This window comes from Verruconis gallopava (genome assembly GCF_000836295.1).
Source record: "Verruconis gallopava strain CBS 43764 unplaced genomic scaffold supercont1.11, whole genome shotgun sequence".
Classification (NCBI taxonomy): Eukaryota; Fungi; Ascomycota; class Dothideomycetes; order Venturiales; family Sympoventuriaceae; genus Verruconis; species Verruconis gallopava.
The window spans coordinates 127,111-145,593 of record NW_015622147.1 but is presented as its reverse complement, the minus strand read 5'-3'; the positions used below and the strand labels follow the sequence as shown (position 1 = coordinate 145,593).

Genomic DNA, 18,483 nt, shown 5'->3' with positions numbered 1-18,483 from the left:
GAGGGGAAGAAAGAAGACCGAGCAGAAAGGGCTTTCGCAGTCTCCCTGGCGCGCAGAGAAATTGGACTCGGGCTGCGGTCGTGCTGGAAGAAAATCATGAAGCACACACACTGGGGAGCTGTCAAACGTGACGCGAGGTCCATCCTACCCACCCTCTTAATGCCCCAGGTGGCTGTCCCGCTTTGACCAGGAGAATCCAATGGGAGAATTTGCTGGCGCAAAAGAGGTCGGCAGAGACGGCACGTAAGAGAAACGCAGATCGTCGCGATCGTCACTCCAAGACGTGGCACAGCGCTACTCCTGCAGGTCCCTTGTGCTCCGGGTAACTTGAGATGGCCACCAAATTGGTCCCTACGAAGCAATCAGGACAGTCATGATCAAAATCGTTGCATTTTGTTTAGAAATAGACAAAAAAAAAAGACACTGTCAAGGCCCTCTCCTCGTCGTCCGTCTTTCATATTCTCCATGACTTCTACCTTGTCTCTCTCTCTCTCTCTCTCTCTCTCTCTCTCTCTCTCTCTCTCTCTCTCTCTCTCCGTGTGCGTGTGTGTGTCGCTCTTCCCACGCGATTTCGCTCTCCCTTGTTTCATTTACAAGACATCTCTCTAAACGAGAGACAGCCATGGCTCTTCCCAAACACCATACACGTGCGTGAAATGTGCCGAAGCTAGATCCGGCCCAAGCAGATGTCCTTGTTCCAGGAAGGAACATATGTGTAGGTACATATGAATGCGGCTAGCCAGCCCGCCAGCTAGCTCGCTGTGCTGTTCATCTCCTCTTCCCTACTTCACCTACTTCACCGCGCAAAATATATATATACTGAACGAGACCCAAAAGCATGATGCCGCATCGAATGCCCGGGACTGGACAGAAGATGTCGCAGTAGCCACAAGAACGCCCTGGCGATTTTTTTTTTAGTCACCGACCACTTGTCGGGTTGCAATCCTCTTCATGAGACGCCGACCGCATCGCCGTTTTTCTTCTCGATCGCAGGACTGGTGCTGGCAACTGCGTCTAAGGGCGCTGCATGTAGCGCCGGTTTGTCCGCCCTCGCCAGCTTCCCGGCCCGCTTTGCCTCAAGTGTTTCGATGACCCAGAGCCCGACCTCTGGGTCCACAACGTCAGCCGGCAGTCTGCTATCTACGTTCTCCGGCTCCTCCCTTAATGCCGTTGGCGATGAGTCTCCTTCAGTTTTATCCACTTCCTCCTTCTTCTCCTCTTCCTCCTCCTCGTCTTCTTCTAGAATAGCCGCGGGTTTCGATAAGGGCGCGAGCCAAGCGTGCTGAAGCAGCATGGCGTAGGTCGGACGAAGCTTAGGTATCTTGTTGAGACAACCGTGTACGAAGTTACGCGCAGCGTCAGAAAAGCCTTCCTCTGGCAAGTCTGGAGGGTCACCGTTGACAATTGCCTATAGAAATTTTCCCTTACGTTAGTCACAACTTTGTTTGACTAATGCTCCCGCGACGCAAAGCGCGCGGCTCACGGTGCACGTGGATTTGTAGTGTCGAGGTCAAATGACGTACCGAGAGCTGAGAAAAGATGTTGTTATAAGTTTCCGGGGGGTATGGGTACCGCCCTAGCGCACACTCAATGATCGTTAGGCCTAACGACCAGATGTCGCTCTGAACGCTGTAGGTGCCGCCTCCTGGGTTCGTGACTGCGTCAGCCGCACCGGTAGAAATGCGCTCCGGCGCCATATAACTTTGGCAACCAATGTTCGTCTTGGCAAACGAGGCGACCAGGTTGCCGGAGACGCCAAAGTCGCAAATCTTGACCTGGCCCTTCGTGTTGATGAGAATGTTTGTCGGCTTGACGTCGCGATGTATGATGTTTAGTTCGTCTTTGAGGAAGCGAAGACCCTGAACGGTAGAGTACGTGATCTTGCGAAGAACATTTTCAGGCACGCCATTGCCGTAGAGTTTGTCAATGGAGCCGCCGTCCATGAACTCCATGCACACGTACACGGCACCCTCCTGGAAAAAGGCGCCGTAAAAGTCCACAATGTAGGGCGAGACACACCGGTGCAGAATATCAAGCTCCATAACGATGGACGCGAACTTGGCATCGTCCAGCTCGAGTCGCATTTCCTTCATAGCCATGATGACGCCAGTTGTGCCAGCCGAGGGGGGCGGCAGGGTGGGCGAACTGTCGTCCTTATCGTCTGCCGACTTCCGCGTCGGAGAAACAGGCTGCTCGTTGTGACGCAGCTTGTTTCCAGCCAAACCTAGGCCCGGCCGTCGTATCTTCGGCCGCGAGTGCCTGACCTTGTAGACGGTACCGTAATTGCCCTTGCCCAGCTCGTCGAGCGTATCGACCTCATCCAATGATATGCTAAAGCTCGAACCGGAGGCGAACTCAACGCCATGAGAGCTAAGAACCGCTTTGCCCGCGAATCGCAGCGTTCCGGTCTTTGCGTCCAGGTACTGAGCGTATTTGTCCAGCGCGGTGCCGCCCACGCTTGAACCATCCTTGTTCGGCTGCTCACCTGTGATTTGCGACAGCGTCAGGCCGGGTTTTTTCTTGCTGGGTCTCGAAGCGCCACCTGCCTGCGAGGAGCCGGTCCCATTGGCATGTGCCGACCCAGGTAACCCACCGGGTAAGGCCATGCCTCTCTTCTCAGCCAGCGAGGGTTTCTTGAATGCTCCTGCCGCAGCAGGTGCAGAGTGTATATTCTTGAGCTGCGGCGGCGCACCATTGGGCAACTTGAATCCAGCGGGAATGCCACCCGGCATCGCCATCTGGGCACCAGTTGGCGTCAGAGTCGCACCGGTAGACCCCGCTGGCGATGGCGAGGCGCCTGGTGCGAAGTCGCGGGTTGCTGACTGGGCGGCATTGTCTGAAAGGCTCGAGATGGGGGAGGGTCTATTGGCTGGCGCACCTTGCCTACCAAGGTGGAAGGCCTTCATGCGGGCAGCAAGGTCGGCGTTCATGTTCAAGCCACTGCCTCGTTTTTGAAAGCCGGCAGCGGCGGGAGGCGGTCTGCGGGCGGCGTTGATGTTGCCGAGCGGCGTCGACGAGGTCGTTATGTTAGCAGCTGCCGAGGCAGAGCGAGGAGAGAGAGTTGGTGGGGCGATTGCGGGCGCGTCTGCGGTTGTGGGCGACGGCTCCATGTTGTTCTGCACAGCAACTTCTGGTGACGCTGAGGGGTCCGAAGGGTCGCCCATGCTCGCAGAGGATGAGGAAGAGAGTGTGTAGCAGCAAGAGAGGAGAAGGAATGGCAGGATTGCTTTTACTTATCAAAGGGACGGGTCAGGAAAAAAACGCGCGGAGCAAGGCAGCGGGTTCTTGTTTGGGCGTCGTATCTGGCGGACTCGTTTCTTGCGGCAAAGCGACGACGACGTACTTTTTCTCTGGGGCCGGGGGCGCGACGGGAGTGACGTCCTCGTGCTGGCTGGTGGTGAAAAGTGTGGCGCAGGCCGGCGAGCGCAGACGATAGTGGGCTTGGTCGGGAAAGGCGAAGTGAAGATCGCGCTGCACTCGGTCGTCGCGGGCCAGTCATGAAGCGACGTCCCTCACGGCCGGACCTCGAGGAAAGCAGGAAAGTCGGATCTGGTGGGGACAGCCAACGGGCGAGATCATTACAGGCGAGTCTGGCGTTCGGCGGAAGGTCCGGGCGTTTGACAGAAGCTCAATCAGCAGCAGGCTGAAGCCGGTGGTGGCTTTTTCCTTCTTTTTTCTTCTTCTGGGGTGGATGTTGTTAGAGTATTCGAATGTGTGTGCGTGCGTGTATTTGTATATGTGTGCGTGTGCGTGCGTGCGTGCGTTTTTGCGAGCCGGTGGAATTCAAGTAAGCACAGCAAAGACAAGGAGACGTGCTGGCTGCTGGCTGCCGCTGCCCGACGTCGGGCGGTTATGCCTTTGCCGCCACGAGAAGTGGGAGGAGACGCTGGGAGCTGGTCAGGAACCCGTATGCAACGTGCTTATGCTGCGTGGTGTGTGGCAGCTCATGATCGACAAGCGAACGGAAGCCGGAACAGCAGCAGCAGCAGCAGCAGCAGCAGCAGCAGCAGCAGCACGAGCAGTAGTCGACGACGTTGTAGTCCGTTGGCAGGTGTAATCGGCTTCGTTCAATAAAGGAGACAAAGTACTCACTCTCACTCTCTGTCGCACACGATCGGACCTGTACAGAGCCCAGCGAGCGGTAGAGCGGATGACGCTACGGGAAACTGTCAGCAAGCAGGCAGGGCAACGACGGCAAGACACAAAATGACAAGGGACAAGACAGAGCCAGGCGAGATGGTGTTGGAGGTCAGAAGATAGAGAACATGCCATCAGACGGGTGAAGGCGATGGTGAGAGCTCAGCAAACTCTCGGAAGCGCACAAATGCACGCAGCGTCCTCGTCCACTTTGCCCACCAGGCGCTTCATGGCAAAGTGGTGCAAATGGCATGGCTGACTGACCCATTTCTCGCACCTTCTTCGGCTGCCTCTGCGCATCCTCGCCGTGCGCCGTGCCATTCGCCAGGTTCCTGGATCAAACACAGGACGGACTGGATCAGTGACGGCGCTGTCATCGCCTGTGCCGCGTCCGATCGAAGGCTCATCGAGAATTTGGCCTGCGATCGAGCCTCCCGTGACGCAGACGGCTGTCAAACCCGCTCTCCCCAGACAAAGGCACGGAACATACGGGCGCCCACTTACTTAGAGCGGTTACGAGCAAAGTGCGCACGCACGACCAGCCAGCGCGGGCCAGTCTCAGACAAGTGTGCGTCGGCCTCGCCCAGCACATCTCAGCACCGCCCAGCACATTTCAGCACGGCCCTCAAGTGCAAACGTCGCGTGCGATTGGCGACAACAGAAAAAGAAAAGAGCAGACACAACAAATGCTGCCACTTGCTCGCTTTCGTCTTATCGTTCCCTTGCGCACGCTCGCCTGTCTGTCCGTCGTACTGTCTGTCCTTCGGAAGTCCCACGGAGGAACAGCGTGCATCTGCAAGTTGTGCGCGGCAGTGTCGCACGCGTCGAACTTGTAGGCCACAATCTAGACTGCCCTTTGCCCCTCCGCCTGCCCCGCCCTTCGACCCAACCTTCTTGTCAGGCCTTTCTACCATGGTTTGGGCTGTCATTTGTGCGGAGGCTAGCCCTGGGGAGCACTCGGTTCCCCGGCTGCTGTGCATATTTTTTTTCTCTTCTCCTTTGACTGCCGCAAGCTCGAATCGGCTATTGGATGTGAGATGAGATTGGGGTGAGGCGCGATCTGGTTCAACGCCGTCGCCACCGCACTAGCGATACGTCACGAACGCATCGACCGATGTCCACGTCGCTGCAGGGTAGGTTCGTGGTGTGCGTTGAGAGAAAGATTGCGTGCGTTGAGGGAATAACATGCAGGGAGTGCAAGGCGCGGCACGGTCCTGCAGCCCACGTAGACAATCCCAGAAGGAGAACCAGAAGAGAGGAAGAGCGTGCTTAGTGTGGCTCTGTCTGGTGCTGCTGGGCAAACCATCTTCATGTGCAAGCAATGCGTTCGATCTCAGCAAAGTCGACGTTCCGCTCACGTACAGAAACAAGCAGGGGCTGCCACAAGCACAACGAACGCTCGGAGCGAGAGGCAAAATCCGAGAGAGGCCAGACGGAGAACGCGCGCGACGAGACGCAAAGCCGAAGCCGCTGCTCTTGACTGATCTCTTTGGGCAACAGCGCTGCTGCATCGTGCTTGTTTGGTGCGCCAGTGGGGAGGACGCCCGAGCAGGCCGCTGGCTCGGCACTCAAACCCCCAGCGTCAGGCCAGGCTCCAGCCAGTTGCAGGCGTGTCGTTGGCCAACGTGCTTCTCTCGCCGTCGAAGAATGACGCTGCTTAGCCTTTGGCTCGACGACGGGTCTGGTCTTGCCCTTCCTCTCCGCACCCACCTACGTACTCTCTATGCACCCACACGCGACGCACTGCTGCTCGCCGCTGTCTGGCGCAAACGCCACCTACAAGTAGATAGCCCAGATACGCTACACCCACATCCCGCTCTCCTTCCCCATCCAAGACTGGAACACGGATTGCGTGCTGCACCACGCAACCGTCATCAACCATCTGAGCCCATCCCTCTGCCATCCACGATCCGATCCATTGCGTTTCCTGCTGAGCCTGCCGATCGCTTCCGGACCGCCGAAGACGAGGGTTAAGGCACGAGCGGGAAAGACGAGGCGCATTTTGTACCGCCTCTTCCGTTCCGTCCACTGGCGCCTGCCCGCCCAGAAGCTCAAGCAAACGAGTACGCGTACACGGCGCATCGCCATCGTTCCTTCCTTCATATAAAGCTCCTCCGCCTTTCCCCCCCGGTCGCCGTTGCCGTTGCCAGAGCGACCTCGCTCTCCGCTCTTTCTCTTCGCTGCCTCCGCCGCCGCTGCCGCCGCCACTTCCATCACCATTACCGTCCTCCCACCTGAACGAGCGTAGGGAGGAAAGAGAATGAGCACGCTCCAGGACTTCGAGACGTTCGACACGGCAGATCTAGCAAGCAATGGCTTCCCAACGCTGGCCAATATGGCGGTTTTCGACGTCTATAAGCACGCTGCCGCAGCGAACCAGAACTTGCCGCCGCACTCGTCCCATCCAAACTTTGGACATCTGACTCTTCTGGTCTTCCAGGCCGTGCTCGAGGTTGTCTTCGTCGCTCTGCCCGGCTTCATTGTGGCCAGGCAAGGCATGTTCGACGCCGAAGCCCAGAAGTTCGCCGCCAACCTGAATGTGCAGCTTTTTACTCCATGTCTGAGTACGTCTACAGCTTTCCTTCAACTCATTCGTGTCTCCCCACACGGTTTCTCTCCATACCCAGGAAGCATTATCATGGTCGAGTTGGCCAGTTGCTGACAATGGTTCAATTACTAACCTTTTGCCCTTCATGCAGTTTTCTACAAGCTCGCCAGCCAGCTGAGGCGCGAGGATCTACCTGGCCTCGCCCTCATCCCGGTTATCTTCGTTGTCCAGACCATCGTCTCCTATCTGTGCGCCAGGGGAGTCTCCTGGTTCTGCGGCTTCAAGAAGCGCCCCCGCAACTTCGTCATTGCCATGGCTGTTTTCGGAAACTCGAACTCTCTACCCATCTCGCTCGTTACGTCACTCGCCTTTACCATCAAGGGCTTGCATTGGTCCAAGGAACCGCATGACAACGATGCATCTGTCTCGTCAAGAGGTATCACATACCTAGTGCTGTTCCAGCAACTGGGACAATTGCTGCGCTGGAGCTGGGGCTACCGCGTTTTGCTGGCGCCGCCCGAGATGTATAAGGAGGAGGATGAACTGGAGCGGGAGCACAGATATGCGAGACTAGAGGGCGGGCGGTACAGAGACGACGTGGATGGTGACGAGGATTCCGTTAACAACACACGTCTCATTGACTACAGTGATGACGAAGAGATCACACCCGACGCGTCCATGCACAACCTATCCAAGTCTTCGATGTCAGCTTTGAACACACCCTTCGAGTCTGGCGCCGCAACCCCGATGAATAGGAAGACATACGCAAGTTCTGTGTCGACATGCTCGACATGCGAAGGCGAGCACAGCCGGCTTGACCTCAATGCACATGCGAACACATTCTCAACTGTATCTGCAAACGGCGTACTCGAAGACCACGACAACCTGCCAGACGGGCGCACAACTCCCACTCGACCGCACAAATCACATCACCATTGGCCCGCACTCATAGAGACCGAGTCCGTCGAGGATGGGGATTCAAGCTTCAAAGCGAGCTGCAAAAAAGCACTCAGGAAGTGCAGGAAGCAGACGGCAAAGATGACCTCAAAGGTTAGCGACGTCTCAAGTGAGGCCTTTTCGCTCCTTCCGAGGCCGCTCCAGCGCTTTTTGCGCAATCTCGGTGTCGCTGTTTGGGAAAATCTCAACCCTCCGCTCGTCGCCATGATTGCCGCTCTTCCCGTCGTTCTCATTCCCCAACTCAAGCACCTCCTATTCGAGGTCGAATTCTTCGAGCACAGTCTGACACGTGCCATTAAGCAATCTGGCGATGTCGCTGTGCCACTTATCATCGTCGTATTGGGGGCCAATCTCGCGCGCAACACGCTTCCAAAGGAGGAAGGCACCCCTTCGGACGAGGATCCAAAGTTTGAGCGCAAGCTGCTCATCGCGTCACTTGTGGCCAGAATGCTACTCCCAATGCTCGTCATGGCACCTATACTGACGTTGACGGCTAAGTTCTTACCCGTGAACATCTTGGGCGACCCGATCTTCATCATCGTATGCTACTTGCTCGCAGGCGCACCAAGCGCTCTCCAGCTTGCCCAAATCTGTCAAATAAACAACGTGTACATGGGCACAATGACACGCCTGCTTTTCCACAGTTACGTCATATGGTATGAATTGTCCATCAAGCCATTCTTCTCTGTTCGCCCGACACACTGTCCTATGAATTTTACTAACTTTTTTATGACAGGATCCTTCCTTCAACGCTTGTGCTTGTTATGTTGGCTCTGGAAACTCTCGAGTGGGCAAACGCTTGAGTTGATCGACGTTTGTTAGGCAGCCATATTGGGACGACCAAATTGTGTATATTGTAAAACCTATACTGGATGCTTCACTTCCATTCAATGACATATATGGGCTTAGCGAGGCGTTCTTTTTCTTCGTACTGAGAAATATCACATGTTTGTACATGGAAAGCACGGGGCTTTGACTACGCCCTGGATCGGGAAATGATCGGGAAGTATACACTTAGACGGGTTCGAGTTTGGAAGGGGAAGGTGGAACAATACGGAACTGTTAGAGTTCTTTGTCTGTCTAAACCGTGATATCCATATATGAGTTTCAATCCAAAAGTGGAATTTTACTGCCTCAACATCGTGTTGTTTGAACCGAGTTGTGTGACGTTGGTGTGGAGGTGGCCGTGCAGGTGCTCCAAGCTCCCAATTCGATTTATTGACCAAAAAGAAAAGCCGCTTTAAATTCTCAACCCCCGCGAGGTCAAAAATAATCACGACGAACAAGACTTGTTCAAGATGATGCAAGCTCGCATGGTGAGTTAGCGCACAAAGCATTTCGACAAAGAAGACATGCTGACCGCCGGGTTTTTCCTCATTTTCTTTCCAGCTGGCGAAGGAGGATGAGGCGTCGGTGGAAGACGTCGAAGTCCGCCGCGAAGACCAGGAGAAGATCAACCGGTTCAGTCGGCTTCACCAGCACTCGGCGACGCTGGAGGAGAAGCTGAAACAGAAGCAGGTGCGTTCTCGCCTGCCTCCTTTTTATTTGGCCCGTGTCGCTGTCTCCGAGCGATTTTTTTTTTTGGGAGGGGGGGAGGAATCTCTTTCTGTGTGTTTGCGATTCGCATGGACTGACGCCTCTGGGGCGTGCTTGCAGAAGGACAAGGAAGACTTGCAGGAGATCGTGAGCGACCTCGAGGAGCTGGAGCTGCTGGACGAGGACGCCAAAGTGCCGTACGTGACCAGTTTGTCCCCTTTGTTCGGCCGGTTTCTTTTTCACTCTTTCCCCCCCATCTTTTTGATGGAGGGGGCGGCATCCTGCTCGGTGCTTGACTTATTCGAATGCATCGGGCTTATTTTCTTTTCCGGCTCCGTCGCTGACCAAAGCCGGACAGATACAAGATCGGCGACTCATTCTTCACGCTGCCGCTGTCTGAGGTGCAGGAGCTCGTCGCGGGCGACGTGGCCCGCATCGACGAGGATGTGGCGAAGCTGGAGGAGAAGCTCGGCGCGTGCCAGGACGAGATGAGCGAGCTCAAGGTAGCGCTGTACGGGCGGTTCGGCAGGAGTATCAACCTCGAGACGTGAGCCAGTCCTGCGTCCTTGGCCATGGTGCGCGCGGTCTTGACCCAAGGCATCCTGCTCAGCCTCCAAGGTTCTGACGATACGCCATGTCTGGGTGCCGAGTTGTGTCTGCATAGGGGAGAAACGCGAAGACGATAAGAAAAGTTGCAGGGGAAGAGCATCTCGACGTCCCCTGGAAAACCTCAACGTTTGCACTCGATGATCGTCACGATGTCATTGTTGAAAAAGGGGGAGGGAGCGTTATCTCAGCGCTTGCTAGACGTGTGTCATTGGGGAGGCTGCTCGCAACAGAGCGCATCTCTCCTCGAGCTTGCGCCGTCACGACCAGTCCTACAACCCCCAAGCAAAGAGCAGCGTTTGTGTCCGCCGCACACGATCTTCCCAGCAATAGCAAAAGCGAGTGAACTTCAGACGAACGCGCCCTTCTTTTTCCCCATTTCCTTGTTTGCACCAGCGTCGATCGTGAATTCGGTCTGTAACCCCAAGGCGGCCTGACTCCCACCCCGCAAGCGAGAAGATTTGGCCAGCCAGCCCCAAGACGCAAGACACGACCAGCAGACTACCCTCACCCCCCCGTTGCACGACAGTTTACCTTGGGCAATTGTGTTATTTTTTTTCTATTTTGATTTTTTTTTCACTCTTTTTTTTCACCTCTACGCTTCTTGTTTCAGAACTTTGGCCTGGCCCAATGGGTCGATTTCTTCGACGCTCTCCTCCCTGCACCGCATTGCGCGTGCATGACCTTCCCTCGTCCGGCGCTTAAGCCTGATCCACGCTGCTTCCATGCGAAGCATTCCAGCATAGCGAAGCGCGTAGCAGCGTTAAGAAATCTTTAAAAAAAATCCAGAAGATGCGCGCGCTTTTGTGTTTCAAGGAACCAAACCTTCGGGTGCTGGTGGTTACCTTATTCCTCTGCTCCGGACGGAGTACTGACATGTTTAAGGCATGCTTTTACGTACATCGTGTGTCGTGCATCGGCCGCATGACGGTTCTTTGATCTCCTATCCTGTATTGATTCCTTCAGAAGCTCGAACATGTCGAAAGAGCGAGGAAGACCAGATCGGGAAGGTGTTAATTGGAACATGTCGTCTGCGATCGATCTCAGCCGGCAGAGTACGCTGGTGGACTCAGAGGGTGGCTTCGATGCCGAAAAGATCGCATCAGACTCGCTTCCGTCGCGTTTGGGAAGAGCGTGGAATACATTCACGTCTTTGTGCACAGATTGGTGGCTCACAGAGATCTTCTGCTGGTGCTTCGCTGCGTTGTGCATCTTGCTGATAGCCGTCTTGCTTTGCGTCTGGGACGGAAGACCGCTGCCCAACAACTTTCCGCTCGGTCTCAAGCTGAACACGTACGTGTCGGTCCTGTCAGCGACAGCCAAGCTGGCGCTGGCCGTTCCTCTGGAGGAGTCGCTGGCTTCTCAGAAGTACCTCTACTTCGCGACAGGAACGCCGAAACGGCCGCTTCTCGACTTTGAGCGGTTCGAGCTCGCTGCTCGACGCCCGATAGGCTCGGTCAAGCTCATATGGCGAATGAAGGCGAGGTATGTTTTTGAGCTGGACTTTCCGCCCTACGATTCGCACGCATCTGACCGTTCTCCCAAGATCATTTGCCACGCTCGGGGCCATAATCTTCCTGCTGTCCTTCGGTCTGGACCCTTTCTTCCAGCAGCTGGTTTCGTATCCGAGCAGACCTAGCACGGAGAACAGGAGCAGAGTCCCACGCGTCGTGACGTTCGACAACACCAATAAATGGGTTAATCTCAACGGAACCGATCAAGTTACGGACGAGAAGGACTGGAGAAGTGTGATCCCAACTTTCTACAGATTCAATTCAAGCAGCGTTCCCTTGGACACCTTTTGCCCCGGAGATTCGTGTACATGGCCAGACTTTGAGACTCTGGCCGTCTGCTCCGACTGCCGTGATATCTCTTCATACCTCACGTTCGCCTGCTCAGCTGAAGACGGCAGCTGGCGACAAATTCGGACGATCAATGAGACGGCCACAAACTCCACGAGGGGTTTCTCCTGCGGTTGGTTTTTCAATGCATCATCCAGCGAGCCCATGCTCATGAACGGGTATTCCCTTATGCCTGAGGGAGGCGTCCTCCTCTCCAGACAGCTCAATTTTCACGACCCCGGAGTGGACCAACGTTACTGGGGAGGTGAGCTTGCCGCGCCAGATATTCCAACACCAATTGCGGGTTTCGCGGCAGTTTCCGGACAAGACATCCAATCGGTATACCGCAACGAAACACCAGATGCTTTTAGCTGCAGCTTGAGGTGGTGCGTCAAGCGTATGAGAGCATCATTTTCTGAGGGCGTTTATACAGAAAAGGAAATGGCGGTATTTGTAAACAATACTATCGTTCCTGAACAGCTAAGCTACTCACCAGACACGGAAGACTGGCAGTATCATCAAAATATAACTCTCGAACCTCCGTATTCAGACAACAAATTCTTGGTTACTAACAGCACCATGCTTGGCGCCAGATTTGCTCTGGACAGGTACATACCAAACTCAATTATCCAGCAAGATGAGACCACGGAGCCTCAAATCCACTGGCCGACGCTTAATGGTGAACCAGATACAATTGTTCAATCGCCCTTCAATAATCTTTGGTTGAAAAGAGGAATGGTGCCTAAACTTGTTGACAACCTGGCACTGCAACTTACGAACGCGCTTCGAAATGACCCTACCCACGCTATCACGGTTTACGGCTCAGGAATATACGTGACTTACATCGACGTAGGCTGGGGCTATTTCGTCTTCCCTCTAGCAGTGCTTGTCATGACTTTGGTCATGTTGGTTGCTACAATTGTGCAAACAACTAAGAAAAAGGTCTGGAAGGCCTCCGATTTGACCACACTTGTGCATAGTCTGAGCGCAGAGGCCAGGGATCAATTCAGAGGTGCAGGCTCATTACAAGAAGTACGAGCTGTAGCCAGAGAGATGCGTGTATGTTTAACTTCCTTCGAGAATGGGCGCCATTTGCAGATAGAGCATATTACTTCAAACAAACCGTAGATATCCGAATCACTGGGAACTCAATATATGGGGAATATATGGCGAGGAATAATTGACGAGTTATATGATATAGAAAGGTACAGCGCTTGGCAAAGAGAGTCATGAACAGAGGTTGCGACTCTGCCTAATTGTACTGCCACGTGAAATGCCCGAACTTGCTTCTACTGGTTCATTTGCTTAGGACATGTCGTGAAATCCATTCAGAAAGCGCATGCGCACAATCCTTCGTACGCAGAAGCGACAGCGCGCAAGGCGACCGACAAATCTTTTGGGAACGTTTATGACCAAGAGCATGAGTGATAAAGTCCAAAAAGGATTGGCAGGTCATAGCTCACAGTAGTGGCTTGCGCAGCTGTGCTACTGACTCGGAGTCTGCAGCGCTTATCGATACATGTATGCAGGCAAGTACCGCCTCTCCGCCTATCGTCCGTATCGATAACCGGTTCGTCCCGCAGCCCCGTTCAGACAAAAGTCACTTCCGCGATCACCAGCGGCGGAAGATTTATCCTCTTTCATGGCTCATGCCATCGCCTCGAGAGTCAAAATTCTGTCAACAGCACTGAATTTTCCAGAATGCTACATGCTGCACAGCCTTGCGGAATCACGAAATGCCGTTTCTTGCCCTCGGCAAGGTACTGCAAGTAGACACGGCTCGGAGCCCCACTTTCGAGCTTGTGACCTCCAAGACATGGCCAACAACTCACCGACAACCGTTGGGGGCCTGTCGAGCATCAGCATGTACGCGAGCGCGGATTCGCTTGTCGCTGCGCACGAGGTCTCTAGTTGCTGATGCGCCTAGCTGAGTGCCATCCAGTAGCGACCGCTGTACATACTGCACAAATCTGCACACTAAAAGTCCTCGCGCTTCGGGCCGCTATTTTATTCGCTGACCTTGCCAATCTGGTACGGTATTGGTCTGTCGTTGACTTATCGCCTGATTCCCTCGTCCTGGTTTTTGGGGAAATGCTATGTATAATCCTACGCGCCATACCAAGAAAGTGTTAAAGGTGCAGCGGAAGCAATAAGGTACACGACTTTGCCGAATCTTTCCTGCATTTACGCACGGTTGGCGAAAGACCATTTATCCGTAGGCCGGGTTGCCTCGCGCTGAATACATACGTCCCAGGACCCACGTTGTAGTCGAGAACGCGAACGCTTCTTTCATGACATCGATGAAATCCCATGAAACCTGGGTACTGTAAAATTGCTGTTAACCTTATCCGAGTTTCAAGGGTTATACTTCTAGAGCATACCCCCACCAGAGCAGCCTCTCTTTACATATTTAATATATATCGCCGAATCGTTCAAACAAACGACATCTCATTTGGATGACTTGGTAAACCGAACAACGGCCTTGCTGTCCGTCACTTTGCAATATGTCGTCTTCAAACATAAAGAATTTTATGCGGAAGTTCAATGTCAGTAAGCCCACTGACATGCCTGACATCCCAGAAGAAAAGCTCGGTCCGGACGGGCGTCCAATATCGATGCTTTCTCAACGGAGAACCGATGACAAACGAGGCTCAGTGAATTCCAACGTATCCGAGCTGTCAACTGCTACCACGCATGTCGGTAATGGGCTCGGCATAAAAAACGCAGAGGATACGCCAGCGCCTAGTGGAGACCTGCTCTCCATTCCCGAGAATGTCCAAGCTCCTACAATATTTGGCCCTAACAACGAGTACAGAGCCGTCCCTTCGATCATTGAGTACTCAACTACTCGTGGCAGGTCCCGAGTATCCATACGAGAAGCGACTCCAGAAGAAGCCAAAGTTGCTGCTGGATCTGCAGTGCCAATCATTTCTGACATTCCTGAGCTTTCTTACCAACCCAACTCCCTGAATCCGCAGGAGAACTGTAATATTCCTCGAAATGATGCTCCATCCAAAGTCCAGGCAGCATGGAATGATACGGCCATTGAGAATCTCCATCCTTCGCTAAGTTCGCACCCACCTACGCAAGTGAGAGGATCGGTAACAGACTCGATACGAACGTCAACCACATCGATTAGGACCTCCACAACCTCAGATCCACGCACTTCAATGGCAACAAATGAGGGAGACATCATGTCTGATAGAGGATCTACAGCGTCAACCCTAAATCCTCCGGGATCCCCTCCTCAATTGCTTGGTTCAAGTCCTGAGTACAAGAAGCATGAGTTCAATGAAAAACCGTCATTTACTAGTGGGGGCTGGTCGCTCCCTAGAAGTCCAAGTTCCCAATCGTCAATGAGATTTCGGGAAAACAATTCGATGGACACTTCAAGAAGTGGTGGACCTCCCTCACTTCCGGACTCGTTAGATGCAGTACAGTCTCGATTCTCATGGCACATGTCGAAGACTGAGAAAGCATCAAACTGGTTCACACGCTGGTTCATCGAGTGGTGGGCCATGGAAATTGCCAGTTGGATCTTCAGTGCTATTTGCATGATGACCATAATCATCGTCCTGTGGAAAGTCGATGGCAAACCCATGCCCAAGTGGAAGCTTGGAGTATCTATCAATGCATTCATCTCCATATTCTCCGGCTTTGCCAAGTCCGCCTTGCTCTTGCCTACTGCAGAAGCCCTTGGGCAGCTGAAATGGAACTGGTTCACCAATAAACAGAAGAGAATGATGGATTTCGAAGTACTTGATTCTGCAAGTCGTGGTCCTTGGGGCTCAATGATGTTACTCGCTAAAACGAAGGGAATGTGCGTATTTCAACAATCGTAGCTATAGGTTTTGGGCTGACTTCCACAGCACGCTCGCCTCGGTAGGTGCCGCTATTATCCTTCTATCACTTCCTTTAGATCTGTTCTTTCAGCAGATCATTGCTTATCCCTCTGTGAACATTGTGGATCCTCAAGCGAACGCCACAATTGCTCGCACAATCCTATATAACCCAGACCAAGAACGTGAATGGCAGGGTGGACCACCTGCAGACGGTGGTAACTTCGCGACTCCTGAAGATTCCCAGATGGATGCTTTCCTTTATCCATATTGGCTGAGAACGGGTGTTGTTCCCGGAATTCCGTTTGATTGCCCAACTGGCAATTGCACGTTCGACCCTTTTGAAACTCTTGGCGTCGATTTCCAGTGCAAACCGCTTCCACTTGACCTTCTTGAATTCGACTGTAAGAATACTTCTGCTGAATGGTTGTCAACTGTCGCATACGGTGGGCCTGGTCAGAATCCGAACGTCACTTCATGCGGTTACTATCTCACTCCACCAGGCTACATGCCACAACTTATGAGCGGATATGAGATCACAGTTGATGGATCCGTGGGCGAGGTACTGTCAACCCGCTTTTTCGCCATGACCGACATTTACACAGGAGTTCCTTTCTTCAACGGTTCTATCTTGTTCCCCCAGATCAAACATCCAATCAACGACTTCATTCTGGTTACTACCCCGGGAGGTTTTGATGGCGCGGTCAAGAACGTCACACCCGAAATTCAAGAGTGTGAATTGCACTGGGTAGTAAAGACAGTTCAATCGCAAGTAGTGAACGGCCAGCTCTTCGAGGAGAACATCAAGACATGGGAGTTTGAGAGTAACGTAACCTCAACCTGGGACCTCCAGGATCCAACAGTATATCAGGCCAGTTTCTTTATGACCTTGCCTGATAAGCACTCCGTTACAGGACCGACTTCAACATATGGATTGACGAACACCACAGGTCGAAAAGTAAACGATGTGTGGGCACAGATTGCCCCATCGACCTTTACGCGACCTTCAGCTAGCAATCCAGCGAAAACAGGTCCGGTTTTGAAGATTTGGTGGCTCTACAGCCCGCCGCATTTAGTGATTGTGACTGAGCCAAAACTTCCATGGGAGCCGTGGGCCAATGTATCAGACCATATGGCGCAAGCTATAACAGTCATGAATCAAGTTGTCCGCCGCAACACTCTCTCTAGTACGGGAACGCACGATGTGTCAGTTGGCGTTGCTACTAGAGCGGTAACTATTGTTGATATTCGCTGGCAATGGATCACTCTACCTGTGGCATTATTAGTGTTTGCTTTGATCTTCTTAATCACAACCATGTGGAGAAGCTCAAAGGACAAAGAACAGATTGGAATTTGGAAGACTTCTGCGCTCGCGATCCTTTTTAACGGTCTCGGAGAAGATGTTCAAGGATTCGTCGGACCAGGAAACAAGTCACAAGGTTATGTGCGGAGGAAAGCACGGGATATAAAGGTTCAGCTAGATGACGATTGAATTGTCGAGAATTTGGGAACTTTCATTTTTTTTGTCGATTATTGGTCAGCAGCTTCTCCTTTCAAATTGAGAACTTGCCTGAATGCCCTGCTTGGCTGTTGCCTGCAATTACTAGCTTCCTTCTCTTTGCAATTGCTCGCGTTGTTTCTAACAGTGAAGACAGTACCAAACAAGATACAGAACCCCCCAAAAGCAACTAAGACCAACAAATAGGAGAGACCAGAGATCGGAGCGAACGTAGGCTTCATTCCTAGCCATCCGAAATTCGAGAAGAGTTGAATATGAACATCACAAAAGCCGGAGTGAAGCTCTAAATAATGACCGGCTTCAATTGCAGTCTCTCAATGACCTTGTACTCGAGAGTCGCGGGCTTCGATATCAGCTTCCCGAGCAACGAGCTCGTCACGTTTGTGGCCTTGCACTCGAGAGTCGCGGGCTTCGATATCAGCTTCCCGAGCAACAATCTCGTCACGTTTATGACCCTGGACACGAGAATCGCGGACCAAAAGCTCATTACTTTGAGCTTGAGCGATTGAGTCCTAATAATGTCTCAGTAAAGTTATATGTACTGAACTAGCCTCTTACCCTTATCTCAAGCACTGGAATGATACCACCTCTCTTCATGTGAAGATCAGCAGTCAAGCCAGTGAATGGAATAGCTATTGGTGCAGCGAGTGCTCCAAACGCTGCTGTGAGCGAAAGGATGGTGAAAAAGTTGCCCTTGAACATTGTTGCTGTTGGTATCTTGGGCTACGGTCGTATAATACAGTGACTGCCGCGCAGCGGAAGAAAGTCAAAGGACTGTCTCAAGAGCTTGGGAGAACCAAGCGGAGAGTGTAAGTGATATGATAAGCTGGAGATATAATACAAATGATCTGATGTCGCAATGTGTTGAAGGAAGGCAATGCCAAGATGTGGGGAGATCGACGTCCTTCTTATGTGGTCCAGTTCGAATGCACTGATACCGTTAACAGGACTTCCTCAAAGACAAGCGAAAGACGATGACGAGAGTGCACTAGCTGGCTTTTTCCATATCAAGAAAGAGATAACGAATATGACCAGGTTAAACTTCTTTTCCTCGGGTCACTCTATAGGTCAACTTCACATCACATCCACAGCGGTTAACATCTGAATTCTTATTCGAGGGCTTTCCAAAAAGGCGATCTGGGTAAGGATTTTGGCTTAGCAGGCATGGCGATGGCGTCCTCGACCGCCCTCGTATCCAAGGAGACGGGAGCCATCAATGCATGAATCTCCAGGACATTGCAAAATTGGGATAATCAGGTAACAGGACGTCCCTCCGTGCGCAAAGAAACGGGACTATGCGATCTTCTGCAGCTTCCAGACCGACTTGTGTGAGCGAAAAGGAGAGAATAGGGTGTAATGGCCATCAATCGCATCCAGCCGTTGAGCACTGAAACGGACGGCATGTAGCTGGGCAGCCAATGAGAGACAGAGACAGAGCAAAGAAGGACAAGAGAGCCGATCTGCCGCAGGGCCGTCCCACAGCACAGTCGTCAGTCAGAG

At 53.0% G+C, this 18,483-nt stretch overlaps 6 protein-coding genes across 7 annotated transcripts; 4 read left to right on the top strand and 2 right to left on the bottom strand.

Annotated features, from left to right (window-relative positions):
- Positions 1-371: 371 nt before the first annotated feature.
- On the bottom strand, positions 372-4,397 carry PV09_03982. Of its 2 annotated transcripts, none has more exons than XM_016357260.1 (3): positions 4,093-4,397; positions 1,524-3,886; positions 372-1,408 (listed from the first exon to the last, which is right to left on the bottom strand). In XM_016357260.1, the coding sequence occupies exons 2-3, from the start codon at positions 3,162-3,164 to the stop codon at positions 950-952; spliced, it is 2,100 nt and encodes a 699-aa protein (XP_016214664.1). In that variant the 5' UTR covers positions 3,165-3,886; positions 4,093-4,397; the 3' UTR covers positions 372-949. The 2 variants fall into 2 exon arrangements, with proteins under 2 accessions (XP_016214664.1, XP_016214665.1); XM_016357261.1 differs by having other exon boundaries at positions 1,524-3,682.
- A 1,379-nt stretch (positions 4,398-5,776) lies between these two features.
- On the top strand, positions 5,777-8,782 carry PV09_03981 (uncharacterized protein). The gene is made up of 3 exons (XM_016357259.1): positions 5,777-6,701; positions 6,837-8,298; positions 8,379-8,782. Exons 1-3 carry the CDS (start codon positions 6,398-6,400, stop codon positions 8,443-8,445), a joined length of 1,833 nt encoding a protein of 610 aa, XP_016214663.1. The 5' UTR covers positions 5,777-6,397; the 3' UTR covers positions 8,446-8,782.
- A 106-nt stretch (positions 8,783-8,888) lies between these two features.
- PV09_03980 (uncharacterized protein) lies at positions 8,889-10,173 on the top strand. The gene is made up of 4 exons (XM_016357258.1): positions 8,889-8,958; positions 9,032-9,160; positions 9,299-9,375; positions 9,537-10,173. Exons 1-4 carry the CDS (start codon positions 8,941-8,943, stop codon positions 9,727-9,729), a joined length of 417 nt encoding a protein of 138 aa, XP_016214662.1. The 5' UTR covers positions 8,889-8,940; the 3' UTR covers positions 9,730-10,173.
- A 587-nt stretch (positions 10,174-10,760) lies between these two features.
- On the top strand, positions 10,761-12,753 carry PV09_03979 (uncharacterized protein; the record flags this gene model as incomplete). Its single annotated transcript, XM_016357257.1, has 2 exons — positions 10,761-11,269; positions 11,331-12,753. The coding sequence occupies 2 exons, from the start codon at positions 10,761-10,763 to the stop codon at positions 12,751-12,753; spliced, it is 1,932 nt and encodes a 643-aa protein (XP_016214661.1).
- A 1,071-nt stretch (positions 12,754-13,824) lies between these two features.
- PV09_03978 (uncharacterized protein) lies at positions 13,825-17,062 on the top strand. Its single transcript, XM_016357256.1, has 2 exons — positions 13,825-15,445; positions 15,495-17,062. Exons 1-2 carry the CDS (start codon positions 14,130-14,132, stop codon positions 16,954-16,956), a joined length of 2,778 nt encoding a protein of 925 aa, XP_016214660.1. The 5' UTR covers positions 13,825-14,129; the 3' UTR covers positions 16,957-17,062.
- Positions 17,063-17,297: 235 nt separating this feature from the next.
- Positions 17,298-17,685, bottom strand: PV09_03977 (uncharacterized protein; the record flags this gene model as incomplete). Its single annotated transcript, XM_016357255.1, has 2 exons — positions 17,298-17,495; positions 17,542-17,685. 2 exons carry the CDS (start codon positions 17,683-17,685, stop codon positions 17,298-17,300), a joined length of 342 nt encoding a protein of 113 aa, XP_016214659.1.
- Between the last annotated feature and the right edge of the window lie 798 nt (positions 17,686-18,483).

What these genes read in the sequence shown, in the direction of transcription:
- PV09_03980 (XM_016357258.1), top strand. An exon ending in AGAAGCTGAAACAGAAGCAG is followed by an intron (nt 9,161 to 9,298) that starts GTGCGTTCTCGC and finishes GCGTGCTTGCAG; the next exon opens with AAGGACAAGGAAGACTTGCA. An exon ending in GACGAGGACGCCAAAGTGCC is followed by an intron (nt 9,376 to 9,536) that starts GTACGTGACCAG and finishes AAAGCCGGACAG; the next exon opens with ATACAAGATCGGCGACTCAT.
- PV09_03981 (XM_016357259.1), top strand. Translation starts at nt 6,398, where the DNA reads ATGAGCACGCTCCAGGACTTCGAGACGTTCGACACGGCAGATCTAGCA. An exon ending in GCTTTTTACTCCATGTCTGA is followed by an intron (nt 6,702 to 6,836) that starts GTACGTCTACAG and finishes CCCTTCATGCAG; the next exon opens with TTTTCTACAAGCTCGCCAGC. An exon ending in TTCCACAGTTACGTCATATG is followed by an intron (nt 8,299 to 8,378) that starts GTATGAATTGTC and finishes TTTTTATGACAG; the next exon opens with GATCCTTCCTTCAACGCTTG.
- PV09_03978 (XM_016357256.1), top strand. Translation starts at nt 14,130, where the DNA reads ATGTCGTCTTCAAACATAAAGAATTTTATGCGGAAGTTCAATGTCAGT. An exon ending in CTCGCTAAAACGAAGGGAAT is followed by an intron (nt 15,446 to 15,494) that starts GTGCGTATTTCA and finishes TGACTTCCACAG; the next exon opens with CACGCTCGCCTCGGTAGGTG.
- PV09_03982 (XM_016357260.1), bottom strand. Translation starts at nt 3,164, where the DNA reads ATGGGCGACCCTTCGGACCCCTCAGCGTCACCAGAAGTTGCTGTGCAG. An exon ending in ACATCTTTTCTCAGCTCTCG is followed by an intron (nt 1,409 to 1,523) that starts GTACGTCATTTG and finishes AAATTTCTATAG; the next exon opens with GCAATTGTCAACGGTGACCC.